The 15,845-nt window shown below is 54.8% G+C and overlaps 1 protein-coding gene and 1 non-coding gene across 3 annotated transcripts; both read left to right on the forward strand.

Annotated features, from left to right (window-relative positions):
* Positions 1 to 217: 217 nt before the first annotated feature.
* Positions 218 to 15,362, forward strand: PRRC2A (proline rich coiled-coil 2A). Of its 2 annotated transcripts, none has more exons than XM_040250263.1 (31): positions 218 to 395; positions 2,216 to 2,390; positions 2,888 to 3,065; positions 3,436 to 3,535; positions 3,627 to 3,699; positions 4,042 to 4,185; positions 4,337 to 4,488; positions 4,670 to 4,749; positions 4,867 to 5,009; positions 5,442 to 5,532; positions 5,643 to 5,859; positions 6,268 to 6,742; positions 7,187 to 7,377; positions 7,599 to 7,896; positions 8,273 to 8,483; positions 8,682 to 10,553; positions 11,044 to 11,315; positions 11,488 to 11,618; positions 11,858 to 11,987; positions 12,089 to 12,174; positions 12,369 to 12,602; positions 12,743 to 12,883; positions 12,999 to 13,070; positions 13,190 to 13,357; positions 13,531 to 13,613; positions 13,770 to 13,980; positions 14,065 to 14,163; positions 14,312 to 14,524; positions 14,636 to 14,730; positions 14,838 to 14,928; positions 15,048 to 15,362. In XM_040250263.1, the coding sequence occupies exons 2-31, from the start codon at positions 2,279 to 2,281 to the stop codon at positions 15,186 to 15,188; spliced, it is 6,504 nt and encodes a 2,167-aa protein (XP_040106197.1). In that variant the 5' UTR covers positions 218 to 395; positions 2,216 to 2,278; the 3' UTR covers positions 15,189 to 15,362. The 2 variants fall into 2 exon arrangements, with proteins under 2 accessions (XP_040106197.1, XP_040106198.1); XM_040250264.1 differs by having other exon boundaries at positions 261 to 395; positions 14,813 to 14,928.
* Positions 2,573 to 2,703, forward strand: LOC120870637. Its single transcript, XR_005722840.1, has one exon. It is a non-coding gene; the product is annotated as a small nucleolar RNA SNORA38 (small nucleolar RNA).
* Positions 15,363 to 15,845: the final 483 nt, after the last annotated feature.

The following is a 15,845-nucleotide window of genomic DNA, read 5'->3' on the forward strand; positions in this document are numbered from 1 at the left end:
ACGGCCGACGCCGGGAGCCTGCCTCTTCAGCCAACCGGCTTCCTAGCGCCTATAAGTCCCTCCTCCTTATGCAAATAACATGTCAGCTTCGCACGCTCTGCTTTTTTTTTAAAAAAAAGGACAGCCCTGGAAGTAAAGAGGGATAGGGTAGAAAGCGCCCCGCCCTTTATGCAAATAAAGGGGCGTGTCTAGTCGCGGAGGGAGGCGGGGGGGGCGCTCCCGGGGGCGGCGGTTGCCCGGATGGGCCGTTAGTCGGAGCCCAGCCGCGGAGTGAGCGAGGGAGACGGGAGGAGCCGAACCCGGCGCCATCCGCCGCCATCCGCCCCCGCCCCACCGCCATCCCACCCCGGGGAGGCCCCTAGGCCTCGGTCCCGGACCCCCGCGCACCCGGCCAGGTGAGTCTGGGCGAGCCGAATGCTAACGCTCTTTTCCGGCGCGGGAGCGGTGGTGGCAGCGGCGGCGGCGGCGGCGGCGGCGGCGGCGGGCCGGGGGGAGGAGAAGCTGCCATTAGCCGCCGCCATTTTGTCCTCCTGCTGCCGGGCCCTGCCTGCCCCTCCCCCTCCGATACTCCCACCCTGGGACCCGCATCTCTAGCCCATCTCTGAGTCTATAACCTCCCCGTACCCACTCACCTTCTGGCTTCATGGGGAGACCTCCCCCCCGGCTCCTGGGCCGTAACTCCCTACCCGCCTTGCGCTCCTGGACTATCACCCCTAGTTATGGGTCCCCTTCCTTACTGCCTCTCTGGGGTGGGCCACGCCTGACTGTCCTACTCTCCCAAGAGTCTTCTTTCCTCCATAGTGGACCCCTCCCATCACCCAGCGCTAAGGTCCCCCTTTTTTGACGCCCCACTTCGCGTCCAGTCACTCCCACTCTGGAACCCTGCTTTTATCCCGCATCTGTGCTTTCTACGTTCCTCAATATCTTCTCTGCTTTTTTCATTTCTCATCTTCCTTATCACCTTTCTATCCCAACTCCTCCTTTCTCCTGAGTCTCCTGACATTGCTCCCTTTGGTCTGCATCCTTTTCCTGCCATTCCCGCTTACGTGTATTATTTTCCACCGGCTTTCATAATTCTCTTATTAATTTAGTTTTTTTTTATTATCCTATCCCGGTTCCCTTCATACATTTTCAAAGACTGGCCTTAAACACCTCCAAAGCAACCCCCATCTCCTCATCTGATGTGGCTTAAAGTTCTTGATTTTAGTTATCATCCTGGTCTTGTTTGGATATCTCACCAACTCCCTATCTCTTTCCTTTACACTGTTGTCTACAAACAAATGCCTGGTCACTCAGGAACACTAATCGATGTTGGAGAGTTTGGTCGGCTTGGGGAGCAAGGAGAATCAGGGGAAGAAATGACTGCTGATGGAGGGGTGGGGGTAGGAAAATGAAGTTGATTCTAGCCTTGGCCCCATGGTTACTTGGTGTTCTTGACGTGGATCCATAATGCTTTGTTTTACCCACGTGTGTGTAGGGTAAACCAGACACCAGTGTTCCATCTGGAGACAAACTTTTTTTCCAGGAGCTGGGATGGGGGCAAGTGTAGGAAATGATGGAATATTGAAAATACTTGATTCTGTAGTTTGGGAGTATGTAGTGCCCCAGTTGTTCCCTGAGGAATTCTCTGGCACCAACCCCCAGTCTGGCTGAGCAAGCTCATAAAATCCTTAAACTCCTGCATACCTTCCTGCAAAACCTCCCCGGATGGGAGGGAGACTGCAGGAACTGGAACCCAGGGGAAACTTAGGAAGCTGGTGTCTAATGAGGGAGAGCTAAACCTCTCTTCCTTACATGACGGAGCTGTATGCCGCTCTCTGGTTTGCTCTAGGGCTTGGACTTGCTGTTTTTATTGTAGGTACCTGAAATGATTTTGATGGAGAGAGATTATTACTTGTGGACATAATGAGATTGCTACCCTTTATAAACTGGCACAAAGGGGAGAGTGTTTATACTAGGAAGATACTGGATTTTTATTTGGGATTCCTTGGCAAGGGATGTCTGGGGGAAAGAGGGAATATGGCATTTGGGCTCTGTGGGGAACTAAGAAGATATGATGGTTGCTTAAAGGAACTGGGGTGTTTGAATAGGCTGGAGGAAGAGGCATAAGAGGGCCATATATCTGGGCCCCAGTAAGAATAAAAGGGAGCATCTAGGCTTCTATTGGGAGGCCCTTGGTGGAGCAGAGAGTGAAACACTTGGTGTCTGGTCACAGGCTCCGGCACGTTTTGGGGGAGGCGCCTGCAGGACCCAACGTACTCAATGAGCTTCCAGCGCAATGTCCGATCGCTCGGGGCCGACTGCCAAGGGGAAGGATGGAAAGAAGTATTCCTCGCTCAACCTGTTTGATACGTATAAGGGCAAGTCCTTAGAGATCCAGAAACCCGCTGGTGAGGGTCCTGCACTGATGTTCCTAATTATTGGAGGATGAGCATGAATGGGTCATGTATTTCAGAGCTCTTTGAAGGGAACACCTGTAATACATATATCAAAAGGTTAGAGGAACACTAGAGACTTTCCACTTTTATCTTGGATCCCGTAGGGGACGTTGTGCTTTTGGTGAACACAAGCATCCTCCTACAAAGGCGTGTCTGTGGTTTCCTGTCTTTGGACACGTAAGAATTGGAGGCAAAGAAATGTGGACTTGGAGCAGTCTAGGGCCAGCTTGCTCCTTGCAGGCTCAAGATCAACCATCCCACAAAGAATTACTGAGTGTAAAGCCTTTCAGCCTTCCTTGTTGATAGAATTTCAGAGATTGCCTATGGCAAAGGGAGAGAAGCTTTCTAAGAGAAGATGTTGGGGATGTCTGTAAACGGGGCGTCGGGTAGGATGCTGTCAGATTTTCCCATTAGAGGCATTTTCCATTCTCTCTCCATCTTTTCTCCAGTTGCCCCTAGACATGGCCTGCAGAGTCTTGGGAAAGTTGCCATTGCTCGGCGTATGCCACCCCCGGCCAACCTTCCAAGCCTGAAAGCCGAGAACAAAGGCAATGACCCCAATGTCTCACTAGTGCCGAAAGACGGAACAGGATGGGCAAGCAAACAGGAGCAGTCCGACCCCAAGAGGTAGGTGGAGACCTAGGGGATCTAGAGTTAGGAATATTTTAACTTTGAACTTCAGGATGAGTTGGTGCTTGGTCTAACGTGGCCAGATGAGAGTCAGAGACAAAGAGGAAAGACCCTCTCCTGCTTATTGCAGGACTCCTGTTAAATGACTAAGGAATGGTACCTTTAGCTTTTTGTCAGGTGTAAGGAAAGCTTGAAGAACAGATGACAGTCTATGCAAGCTTGATGAGCTTGTGGTATTTTGTCTTAAAACTTGTAAAAAGTAGTGAGAAGGCCTGGGTTTGGTTCCTGTCCTCCACCAGTTGGAGAAGCAGAGGAGCCGGTACCGTCTCAGACTCTGAATAACCTTGCCATCTTACCATCCCCTCAGTTCCGATGCCTCAACCGCTCAGCAGCCGGAATCGCAGCCACTGCCGGCTTCACAGACGCCTGCCTCCAACCAATCGAAACGACCGCCAGCAGCCCCCGAGGTATCTGAAAAACGGGATGTTTTTTAGGGAGCAGGGGCACGAATGGCTTGTAGTTACTCCTCATGTCATCATTATCTCTCTGCTTCCCCAGAACACTCCTTCGGTTCCAAGCGGGGTAAAGTCCTGGGCACAAGCCAGCGTCACCCATGGAGCACATGGAGATGGTGAGTGCAAGGCTGCTTGAGGAGGTCTCTTTGGGCACCATAGTAGGCAGGAGTCCTGCACTATACCTTGAGCAAAGTGTCCTCATACTCCTTTGGCAAAATTTTGGATCACATATTTGGTTTCTTGGGAAACACATGAGCAAGATTTGTCGCAGATTTATATGAAAGTGAGAGGTGGGTATCCCCAAACTGATTTTGTTTCTTGAGGAATGAACACCTAATACATAGGGGGTGAGTTTGGAGGCAGAACTGGATCTGGTACCTGTCAGAGCCTTCCACTTTCACAGTGCATCCTCAGTAAAGATACTTGTGTCTCTTACTCTTGTGCCTCAACCCCAACAGGTGGAAGGGCATCAAGCCTACTGTCACGATTCTCTCGAGAGGAATTTCCGACCCTGCAGGCGGCTGGCGACCAGGACAAGGCTGCCAAGGAAAGGGAGTCTGCCGAACAGTCGTCTGGGCCCGGACCAAGCCTCCGCCCCCAAAGTGAGTGGCCGCTATTAGTGAGTGAATGGATTAGGAACCCACCTTTTGATCAGGACATCACCTTATTCCATTTCAGAGTGAAGTGCTGGCTTATTCATCTTTCTCCCCATTGTTTTCAGCTATGTTCACTTTTGTCTTTTCCAAAATACAGATTCTACAACTTGGAGGGACGGAGGTGGGCGTGGCCCTGATGAGCTGGAGGGCCCGGACTCCAAACTTCATCACGGCCATGATCCCCGGGGTGGACTACAGCCTTCGGGCCCACCCCAGTTCCCTCCCTACCGCGGAATGATGCCGCCCTTCGTAAGTTTGGATATCTTGTTTTGGATTAATTGTGCTGGAAGCTAGAGTTAGGAGTTACAACTTAGTCTTTGGAGGGGACAGCTGGATAGCAGAGGTCTGTGAGGGTGGGAGGATGAGAGGCTTAGGGCTGTGGTAGGCTGTTGGGCTGTTCCTCTAAGCGGCTACTGTTGGGCTCTTGCAGATGTATCCCCCATATCTCCCGTTCCCTCCACCCTATGGACCCCAGGGGCCTTACAGATACCCCACCCCCGATGGGCCCAGGTGAGTAATCTAGGTCTGGATTTGTGCCTGGGGACAGGGGAATCCTGCTGAGGAGGAGACAGTTTTCTAATCCAGCCGCCTTTTATCTTCTTCTCTCCTTTCCCTATTCATACACAGCCGTTTCCCCCGTGTGGCAGGCCCCCGAGGGTCAGGGCCGCCAATGCGTCTTGTAGAGCCTGTGGGTCGGCCTTCCATTCTTAAAGAAGATAATCTCAAAGAGTTTGACCAGTTGGACCAGGAGAATGATGATGGTTGGGCAGGTGAGTGGATGTTAAGGACCAAGTATTTCAGTTTCGTTTGGGGGGTTTGGTTTGGTTTGGGCCGCACTGTACAGCTTGTGGGGTCTTAGTTCCCTGACCAGGGATTGAACGCAGGCACTTGGCAATGAAAGTGTGAATTCCTAAGCACTGGACCGCCAGGGAATTCCCAAGTATTTCAGTTTTAAAAAGCAAAATCTGATGAGAAAACAGTGGCTCATTGTGGGAATAGACATTGAGGGATAGAGCAGATAACCTGGAGGAAAGCCGAATCCTGGTGGAGAAGGAGTCAGAGGAGTGAAATTGACAGTCGTGGTGGATCTAGACGCCAGCGGGAAGAGGGCAGTTGGCCTTGATAGCGCATCCGAGCGTGTAGTGATACTCGAGATGGGAGAGCAGAATGCTTGGGTTACCATGCTTCACTTTTCCCCTTAGGGGCCCATGAGGAGGTCGACTACACTGAGAAGCTCAAGTTCAGCGATGAGGAAGACGGGCGAGACTCCGATGAGGAGGGAGCTGAGGGCCAGTGAGTTCAGGGCTCTCTGGGGAGTGGAGGGGCTGTTTGTCTCATGGTAATAGACTCTTAAAGGAGCTGGGTTGCAGCTGATTTTAATTCCATTGTTGGTCTACTCACAGCAAGGAGTCCCAGTCAGCTGCTGGTGAGGAACGGCCCCCTGAAGCAGATGGCAAAAAGGGCAACTCCCCCGGCAGCGAACCGCCCCCTCCCAAGACGGCCTGGGCAGAGACCTCTCGGCCTCCAGAGACAGAGCCGGGGCCTCCTGCCCCAAAGCCTCCCCCACCCCCACCCCACCGAGGCCCCGCCGGGAACTGGGGCCCCCCTGGGGACTACCCAGTGAGTGTCTACAATGAGGGGTTGAGAGGGTCAGTTTGGGGAGACTAGTTTCAGCTGAGTAATTGAAGCAGCAATAAGAGGAAGCTGGAGGGAGGGCCAAAAATGGGCTGCAGTAAGTGTAGCGCTGTGGAGCATATCTGAAAAGGTTTGGAACATAGTTGGTATTAGGCGGGTTAGGGTGAAGAGAGAAATTGGAGCGCTAGTTAGAGAAAACAAGGACACCTGGGGTCTTCGGGTCTTGAAGAAAAAAAGATTAGGATGATGAGTTTGTCCCTACCATGAGAGGCCATCAAGCCCAAGGCCTGGTCTTTGTACCTGCAGCTAGAGACAGTTGATTAGTCTGTGAAAGAGATCGTAAGAAACATAGTAACTGACACCTCTGGCCCTGCTGGGTCTGCCCACTGACAGGATCGCGGGGGGCCTCCCTGCAAGCCCCCAGCACCTGAAGATGAGGATGAGGCTTGGCGGCAGCGGCGAAAGCAGTCTTCGTCTGAAATCTCCCTGGCTGTGGAGCGGGCTCGGCGCCGGCGAGAGGAAGAGGAGCGGCGCATGCAGGAGGAGCGCAGGGCAGCCTGTGCCGAGAAGCTCAAGCGACTTGATGAGAAGTTTGGGGCACCTGACAAGCGGCTCAAAGCAGAGCCTGCTGCACCACCTGCTCCCCCTCCTGCTCCCGCTCCACCACCTGCAGTCCCCAAAGAACTCCCCACACCTCCAGCTCCTCCACCGGCCCCAGTTCCGACACCTGAAAAAGAACCAGAAGAGCCGGCACAGTCCTCTCCTGCCCAGTCTACCGCCACTCCAGGTGTGGCTCCGGCTCCCACCACAGTGAGTGGTGGGGGCAGCGCCAGTAGCCCCAGCAGTGGTAGCTTCGAAGCCAGTGCAGGTATGATGGAGATGGTGATGGGTAGACCTTCTCTCTGCTTGGGGTTGAGGGTGCAGGTGGTAAGGATGTGAGTAAAGGAAATGAAAGGCAGTTCGGTTTGTTGGACTGTCACTGGTATGGGTGAAATGAATCTTTTTGCTTCTGTGGATATCTGAGGGGGAAAGGTTTTCTTACTTGAGTTCCTGAATAAGTAGTAACCTAAAACCACTTCCCTGTAGGCCTAGAGTGGAGCAAGGGTGAAGGAAGTGTTACTTTTGATGATTCCATGGGAAATTAATGCCACCACCGTTGGCTTTTGAGAGACCTTGAAGTGTTTTCATGGGTTTTAAATGGGATGGTCTTATTGTTAGAGGGGCTGCTAGAAGTGAGTGCTGAAATTATGGGGTGTTCATGGAATATCTGTTGGTGGACTAGATCACTCTGATTATCTTTTTTTCAATGCAGTGGAACCTCAAGTATCCTCAAAAGAGGGTCCTGAACCACCAGAAGAGGTTCCTTCCCCTGCCACACCCCCAGCCCCAAAGGTGGAACCCAAGGGTGATGGAGTTGGTCCCACCCGGCAGCCCCCCAGCCAAGGCTTGGGCTATCCCAAATATCAGAAATCATTGCCTCCTCGTTTCCAGCGGCAGCAGCAGGTGAAACTAAATTACTTGTCTTAAGGGCTGCTTCTCTGCTTGGTTTCAGTATTTAGCCTACCCATAAGTTACTTTCTGGGTCCTTCTACCAGTTCTGTCTCCGTTGTGTCACCCTAGTTTCTGTCTGGTCCAAGTGTCACATCGGTGTGGGTTTTGTTTTTGCTAGTCCTGTGTTCTGGTTGGTCCTTTGATGCATCTCACTCCCTTTTGTCCTTCCCCAGGAGCAGCTTTTGAAGCAGCAACAGCAGCAGCAGTGGCAGCAGCATCAGCAGGGCTCTGCCCAGCCTACCCCAGTGCCCCCATCACCACCGCAGCCTGTGACCATGGGGGCCGTGCCTGCTCCACAGGCTCCGCCCCCGCCCCCCAAGGCTCTATACCCAGGTGCTCTGGGCCGGCCCCCGCCCATGCCCCCTATGAACTTTGATCCCCGCTGGATGATGATTCCTCCTTATGTGGACCCTCGGCTCCTCCAAGGCCGGCCCCCTCTGGACTTCTACCCTCCTGGTGTGCATCCCTCTGGTAAGGCACCATAGACGAGGTGGGGCATCCGGGACCCCTTAGTCTTGGGAAGTAGGTGTCCTCATCTTGCTATGGGGATGAAGGGCAACCAATCAAGAGGGGAGCTTAGCACTCCTGAGATAGCTCTTTGTTGCAGGAGTAAAGTAGGGATGCCCCTAAACCAAGATTCCCCTGGGTGGAGGGATTGATAGATTGATCTGTAGGGAAGCTGAGTGGTTCACCATGTTTTAGGAGAGCAGGCATTGTCTCCCAGGAGATGGAGGCACTGACATTGACCGGACTGATGTGGGGGATTGAACTGGGAAAGTGCTTTGGGGGCTGGAGGGCCTGTAACATAAAAAAGGATACTTTTTCTCATACTGTTTGGTTTTCTCAGGCCTAGTTCCCCGGGAGCGTTCAGACAGTGGGGGCTCAAGTTCAGAGCCATTTGAGCGCCACGCACCCCCCCTCTTACGGGATCGGGGCACCCCACCAGTGGATCCAAAGTTGGCTTGGGTAGGAGATGTCTTCACCACCACACCTGCTGACCCCCGCCCACTTACTTCACCACTGCGCCAGGCTGCTGATGAGGATGAGAAGGGGATGAGGTGAGTGTGAATAGAAAAATGGAAGGGTTTCTAGCAAACATATCTAGAAGAAGAGGTGCTTTGGATTATTAGTGAAGCGATAGGAATAAACATGAAAGGAGTGTTTGGGTCATAATAATAAAGTGTTCTGTTTCCCCACCTAGTTTGTTTTCCTCGTCTTGAGATACTTACTTCCATCTTTTCTGTCTCCCTCTTCAGGAGCGAGACCCCTCCAGTACCTCCCCCACCACCCTATCTGGCCAGTTATCCAGGCTTTCCTGAGAATGGAGCCCCTGGGCCCCCAATCCCTCGCTTTCCTCTGGAGGAGCCAGCTCCCCCAGGGCCCCGTCCACTCCCCTGGCCCCCAGGCAATGAGGAGGCAGCCAAGATGCAAGCTCAACCAGCCAAGAAGGAAACCCCCAAGGAGGAGGCTCCACAGCTGACAGGGCCAGAAACTGGTCGGAAACCTTCCCGAGGAATTGGGGGCCAAGGCCCCCCGCCACCTCGCAGAGAGAGCCGCACGGAGACCCGCTGGGGCCCACGCCCAGGCAGCAGTCGTCGTGGGATCCCTCCAGAGGAGTCGGGGGCCCCTCCCCGCCGGGCCGGGCCAATAAAGAAACCCCCACCGCCTGCGAAAGTTGAAGAGCTGCCCTCCAACCCCAAGCCCCTCGAACAGGGGGATGAAACCCCCAAGGCTCCAAAGCCAGACCCATTGAAGACAGTGAAGGGAAAGATAGGTGGCCCCAAGGAGACCCCACCCAGTGGGAATCTTTCCCCTGCCCCAAGGCTTAGGAGGGACTACTCCTATGAAAGAGTGGGTCCTACCTCCTGCCGGGGTCGGGGCCGAGGGGAGTATTTTGCCAGAGGGAGGGGTTTTCGGGGGACCTATGGGGGACGGGGGCGAGGAGCCCGAAGCCGAGAGTTCCGCAGTTACCGAGAGTTTCGAGGAGATGATGGACGTGGAGGTGGGACAGGGGGACCAAACCATCCTCCTCCCCGAGGCCGCACTGCCAGCGAGACACGGAGTGAGGGCTCGGAGTATGAAGAAATCCCCAAGCGGCGCCGGCAGCGGGGCTCAGAGACAGGCAGTGAGACCCACGAGAGTGATCTGGCCCCCTCGGACAAGGAGGCCCCCACTCCCAAGGAAGGAGTACCTACGCAGGTCCCTCTTGCTCCCCCATCATCAGGAGCACCCCCTTCACCAGCCCCAGCCCGCTTTTCTACTGCCCGAGGTGGGCGAGTCTTTACTCCCAGAGGGGTGCCATCCCGTCGGGGTCGAGGGGGTGGGCGGCCCCCTCCCCCCATTTGCCCTGGCTGGAGCCCCCCAACCAAGTCCCTGGCTCCAAAGAAGCCTCCAACAGGTCCTATGCCACCAAGTAAGGAGCCTTTGAAAGAGAAGCTGACCCCTGGGCCTCTCTGCCCTATGGCCCGAGGAGGCAACATCGGAGGCAACAATGGAGGCATGGGTGTGGAAGACGGGGAGCGGCCCAGAAGGAGGCGACACGGGAGGGCTCAGCAGCAGGACAAACCACCTCGTTTCCGGAGACTGAAACAGGAACGAGAGAACGCTGCCAGGGGAGCTGAGGGCAAGCCCTCCTCCCTAGCTCTTCCAGCCTCTACACCTGGGTCAGAGGAGGCCCTCACAACAGTAGCAGTGCCCCCACCACCTCGCCGGGCAGCAGCCAAGTCTCCTGATCTGTCAAACCAGAACTCGGACCAAGCCAACGAGGAGTGGGAGACGGCCTCTGAGAGCAGCGACTTTGCTAGCGAGCGGCGGGGGGACAAGGAGGCTCCGCCACCAGCACTGCTGACCCCCAAAGCTGTGGGGACTCATGGAGGGAGTGGAGGTGGTGCTGGACCAGGCATCTCAACCATGTCCCGTGGAGATCTGAGCCAGAGAGCCAAGGATTTGAGCAAGCGGAGCTTTTCGAGTCAGCGACCTGGCATGGAGAGGCAGAACCGGCGCCCAGGCCCAAGCAGCAAGTCTGGCGGTGGTGGTGGCAGCAGTGGAGGAGGTGGCGGGGGTCCTGGAGGGAGGGCCGGCCCAGGGCGAGGGGACAAGAGAAGCTGGCCCTCTCCCAAGAACCGAAGGTGGGTATGGGCAGGTGGTTAAGTTTATTCTTTTGAGTTGTTAGGTGGGGGGAGGGGAGAAAACCTGTTAGAGAAGCCGGGTTGGATTCAGTGGAATGGAGGTCAATACACGGAGTGAGCTGTTAGGGCACCAGGGATCTGTGTTTAGGTGACGTGGTTGGAAAGCAGTGGACAGCATCGGAAACACCTGTATTCCTTGTTTCCTTTGTGCACCTGTACGAGTAAAATTTCCTTAGAAGTGTGGGAAAACGAGGATTCCCTGGCGGTCCCAAAGTTAGGACTCTGCGCTTTCATTGTCTGGGCTCAGGTTTGATCCCTGGTTAGGGAACCAAGATCCCAGGAGTTGGGTGGTGCGGCCAGAAAAAAAGTTCTCCAGAAACACCTGGATTTTAGCACAGAGAACAGGTTGACAGTGAACAGGTGGAAGAGAGTTGTTGGGAAAACGGTAACAGTTTTGTAAATACTGGAGCTGATTCTTTGTTCTCTTCAGCCGTCCCCCAGAGGAACGTCCCCCAGGGCTCCCTCTGCCTCCCCCTCCCCCCAGCAGTTCTGCGGTCTTCCGCTTGGACCAAGTTATCCACAGCAACCCTGCTGGCATCCAGCAGGCTCTGGCTCAGCTCAGCAGCCGCCAGGGAAGTGCAGCTGCGCCAGTTGGGCACCCAAGGCCCAAGCCTGGGCCTCCCCAAGCCCCTCAAGGCCCCTCTCCTCGGCCCCCCGCCCGTTACGACCCTCAGAGGGCCAACAATGACGACATCAGTTCAGGTAAGCTGGAGGGGCTGAGAGTTCCCAGGGTGTTGGAGGAAGTGTGTAGCCCAGGAGTCCTGGTGCTGGGTGTCTGTACTGAGGGTGTAGGATTGGGAGGTGGAGTACAGAGGGCAGAGCTCAGTTTGGTGATAGTCAAGGCAGACGCTGATGAATTTCCCCTTCTCCCCAGACCCCCATTTCGAGGAGCCAGTGCCGATGGTGAGGGGGATGGGCGGGACGTCCCGGGACTCTGCTGGAGTTAATCCCTTCCCCCCTAAACGGCGAGAGCGGCCACCCAGAAAACCGGAGCTGCTGCAGGAGGTGAGGGACTGGGTTGAAGTATTTCACTGCTCTCACTTTTGAGAGCTCTAACTTCATGTTTTCTCCACTCTTTTTTCCTATTTCTGCCATTGTGTTTTCACCCCAAATTCTCAGTGTTGATCACTGCTTATTTTCTCCTGTCTCCCGTTTTGCCTCACACGTGTGGTTCTATGTCCTACTTGCTTGCATTGCCCAGTTCCCATCTCATTCATGTCTTGTTTCTGGACTCTCATTTTTAGGAATCACTGCCACCTCCTCATAACTCTGGATTTCTGGGCCCCAAACCCGAGGGCTCAGGCCCTCAGGGGGAGTCCAGAGATGCAGGAACAGAGGCCCTGACCCCTCACATCTGGAATCGTTTACATACTGGTGAGTTCAGCTGAAAAGGAAGGACTGTGTTAGAGGACTTAAGAGCAAGATGGACCATAGAACTGTCTTCTCTCACTTCTTTATGTTGGTGCTTTTCCCAGCCACTAGCCGAAAGAGTTACCAGCCTGGCTCCATGGAGCCTTGGATGGAACCCCTGAGTCCTTTTGAGGATGTGGCTGGCACAGAGGTGAGTGAGAGTGGGAGGGAGTGTCTGAGCTGGGATGTTGTTGTGTACCGGCCCTACTTGCCCAACTGTCCTGGGATGAGCGTGGGGCTGTTCCATCACAGTCGTCTCCTTTCTATAGTTTGTCTATGTGTGTACCTCATTCAGGTATTGGGGTGCTTCCTGCTCTGACTTAACTCCTTCTCCACTCCTCTCAGATGAGTCAGTCTGACAGTGGGGTGGACCTGAGTGGGGATTCTCAGGTGTCATCAGGTCCCTGCAGCCAGCGAAGTTCCCCTGATGGAGGACTCAAGGGGGCAGCAGAGGGGCCCCCCAAGCGACCTGGAGGCCCCTCACCCCTGAATGCTGTTGCTGGTGAGGGTCCACCTGGCTCTGAACCCTCTGAACCTCCTAGGAGACGGCCACCTGCCCCCCATGATGGGGACAGAAAGGTAAACAACCAAGAAAGGATAAGAAGAATGTTTCTGGGACTTTGGCCTTGCTTTTGTCTCCCCTTTCCTCTGCCTGTGTGTGCTGATTTGAGCTTCCTTTTCCTCCCCCGACCCCTACTTCACTGTGTTGCCCCACTCAGGAGCTGCCCCGGGAGCAGCCTCTGCCCCCTGGGCCCATTGGCACAGAACGATTGCAGCGTACAGACCGAGGTCCAGAGCCTGGTTCCCTCCGGCCGTCCCATCGACCTGGTCCTCCAGTCCAGTTTGGTACCAGTGATAAGGTCTGTGTGGACTGGATTGGGGTGTCTTGGCTTGGGTGGAGAAAGGGGAAGGACTGGAAGTGGGGGAGGACACGTGTCTGAATCATGGACCATCTCCCCTGCCTCGTGATCACAGGACTCAGACTTGTGCCTGGTGGTGGGAGACAGTTTAAAAGCAGAGAAGGAGCTAACAGCATCAGTTACTGAGGTAAGTGGGAGAGTGAGGTTTTGAGGACAGGCTTTGGACACCTGGAGGAGAGTGTCTGGGAGTGACCTGGGCATCCAGGTTGCGCAGATGGCCCTCTTGACAAGACTTCTCCTTCCCAGGCCATTCCCATGGCCCGAGACTGGGAGCTGCTCCCCAGTGCTTCTGCCTCAGTTGAGCCACAATCCAAGAACCTGGCTTCTGGGCACTGTGGCCCTGAGACCAGCTCCTCAGGCCAGCGCTTATACCCGGAGATCTTCTATGGCAGCCCTGGGCCTCCCAGTTCTCAGGTGGGTCCTGCCTCCTATTCAAGGACCCCTCTCTGTCTGCTGTTCCCTAAAATCAAGCCTTTCCCATTTGCAGTTTTTTAAATTTTTCTTCCTGCTTTTGCTGTAGTGGGTGGGGTGGGTGAGTTTTTCTTGACCAGGAAAACTGGAGCTGTTCCATTCTTGCTTTCCTGCAGGTCTCAGGAGGAGCCATAGACTCTCAATTACATCCCAACAGTGGAGGCTTCCGTCCTGGGACACCCTCACTGCACCCTTACAGGTAAGACTTATTTCAGAAGGACATGGAACTGTGTTCAAGGAAAGAGAGAAGGGGAAGACACTTCTAGGGTACCTGGAGGGTGGTGGACTTCCACTTCAGACTAAAGGAGTTGACTGGTTCCTGATACTTCTCCGCCTTGGCCCAATTTCCCTCCAGATCACAGCCCCTGTACCTCCCCACGGGCCCAGCCCCACCCTCGGCACTGCTCTCGGGGGTAGCTGTCAAGGGCCAGTTTCTGGATTTCTCTGCACTGCAAGCAACAGAGCTGGGGAAGCTGCCGGCTGGAGGGGTTCTCTACCCTCCACCTTCCTTCCTCTACTCTCCAGCCTTCTGCCCTAGCCCTTTGCCAGACCCACCCTTGCTTCAGGTGAGAGGCAGGCGGATGCTGGGCTTAGGGGTAGGAGTGGGGTGCTTGGGGGGAGTTGACATTGTCCTCCCTGTTACCCAACAGGTGCGACAGGATCTCCCATCCCCCTCAGATTTTTATTCTGCTCCTCTGCAGCCTGGTGGCCAAAGTGGCTTCCTCCCCTCAGGGGCCCCTGCCCAGCAGGTACCTTTTATCTTCCCAGTCCCCTTTGTGCGCTTTGTCTTCCAACTCTATAGCGTTTTTTTGTTGCTTGTTTGGACTCTTGCTGGTTTTCTGACATTCCTCCCTGGCCCCAACACACTCTCCCATGTTCCCATGTTTCTCATTACAGATGCTTCTGCCCGTGGTGGACTCACAGCTGCCTGTGGTGAACTTTGGCTCCCTGCCACCGGCGCCGCCTCCTGCCCCACCCCCCCTCTCTCTGTTACCTGTGGGCCCTCCTCTGCAGCCCCCCAGCCTGGCTGTGCGGCCCCCACCTGCTCCTGCTACTCGGGTGCTGCCTTCACCTGCCAGGCCCTTCGGCCCTAGCTTGGGGCGAGCAGAGGTAAGGTACAGGAGCTGAAGTGCTAGGGAACCCCGAGACTCAGGGGTAAGGATTCAGTATCAAGATGAAGACGTGGAGAGGCAGGACGCTCATGAGTCTTTTTTCCTTCAGTTGCACCCAGTAGAACTGAAGCCGTTCCAGGATTATCGAAAACTGAATAGCAACCTTGGGGGACCTGGGTCATCACGGACTCCCCCATCTGGAAGGCAAGAGAAGGGAGTGGGGGTGCAGACTGCCCATCCATCCCCAAGGATTTACTTTCTTTGGGGACCATAGGTGGGTCTGAAGGTTGCCTCAAATATCTTTCCTCCAGGTCTTTCTCTGGCCTCAATTCCCGTCTCAAGGCCCCACCTTCCACCTATAGCGGAGTCTTCCGCACACAGCGCATCGACCTCTACCAGCAGGTGAAGGAGAAACTCTTGTAGGCACAAGTCCGAGTTGGGGAGTTTCCCCCTGAGTTCCTGCTCTTCCATCCCTGACCTCCCTGTTTGACTTAATTCTTCCACATGTGCCCGCCCCCCAGGCCTCCCCACCAGATGCCCTGCGCTGGATGCCGAAGCCCTGGGAGCGGACAGGGCCGCCACCTCGAGAGGGGCCGTCCCGAAGGGCAGAGGAGCCTGGGTCCAGAGGGGACAAGGAGCCTGGATTGCCCCCACCCCGCTGAGGGAGTTCCCTTTGCCCCCCACCCCCCCCCGGGGCTTGTATATAGATTATAAATATATAAGGGGGAAAGGGGTGGGTGGGGAAGGGTTGTGGGGCTGGTGCCTCGCTTCCCCTCCTCTCCCCTCCCCTCGTCCCCTATCCCTGGGGCCGTTTGTTAAAAAAGAATAAAAGGATTTAAAAAAATTCCAAAATGATTTGGGGAATGGGTTGGTTGGTTGCAGTCTCTTATGGCATATTCAATGCCAAGTGATCTGTAGAGGTTTCAGTTAGGCAAATATTTGTTACTTTACCTCGGTGACCATTTCTGCTTACCTCAAAACAAGCTCTTAGAAGTTTCGTGGGCCAGGAATTAGATTTTTTGTGCCAGTGAGGTTGGTTTGTACCTGACAGCTGGGTCGGTCCTATAGAGCTTTGCTTGCATGTATGGGGCCATGGTGGGACATCTGGATGGTAGGCCATTAGATTGTCAACCAGTGTCTTTACATGGCTTCTATAGCAAGATAGAATCTGAGTCATCAGGCCTTTCACGTCCCTGAGCCAGCATTCTAGAGGTCTTGGCAGACGCTGCAAAGGTTATGACTTGGCCCTAGGTTTCCGCCAGGTTTTGTTTGTCCAGCACCAAGCTAGCTAAAGGAGGACAACTGCTTCTGAAAAGAAA

This window comes from Oryx dammah, unplaced genomic scaffold (genome assembly GCF_014754425.2).
Source record: "Oryx dammah isolate SB20612 unplaced genomic scaffold, SCBI_Odam_1.1 HiC_scaffold_11, whole genome shotgun sequence".
Lineage (NCBI taxonomy): Eukaryota > Metazoa > Chordata > Mammalia > Artiodactyla > Bovidae > Oryx > Oryx dammah.

What these genes read in the sequence shown, in the direction of transcription:
- PRRC2A (XM_040250263.1), top strand. Translation starts at nt 2,279, where the DNA reads ATGTCCGATCGCTCGGGGCCGACTGCCAAGGGGAAGGATGGAAAGAAG. An exon ending in TAGCTTCGAAGCCAGTGCAG is followed by an intron (nt 6,743 to 7,186) that starts GTATGATGGAGA and finishes TTTTCAATGCAG; the next exon opens with TGGAACCTCAAGTATCCTCA. An exon ending in TAACAGCATCAGTTACTGAG is followed by an intron (nt 13,071 to 13,189) that starts GTAAGTGGGAGA and finishes TCTCCTTCCCAG; the next exon opens with GCCATTCCCATGGCCCGAGA.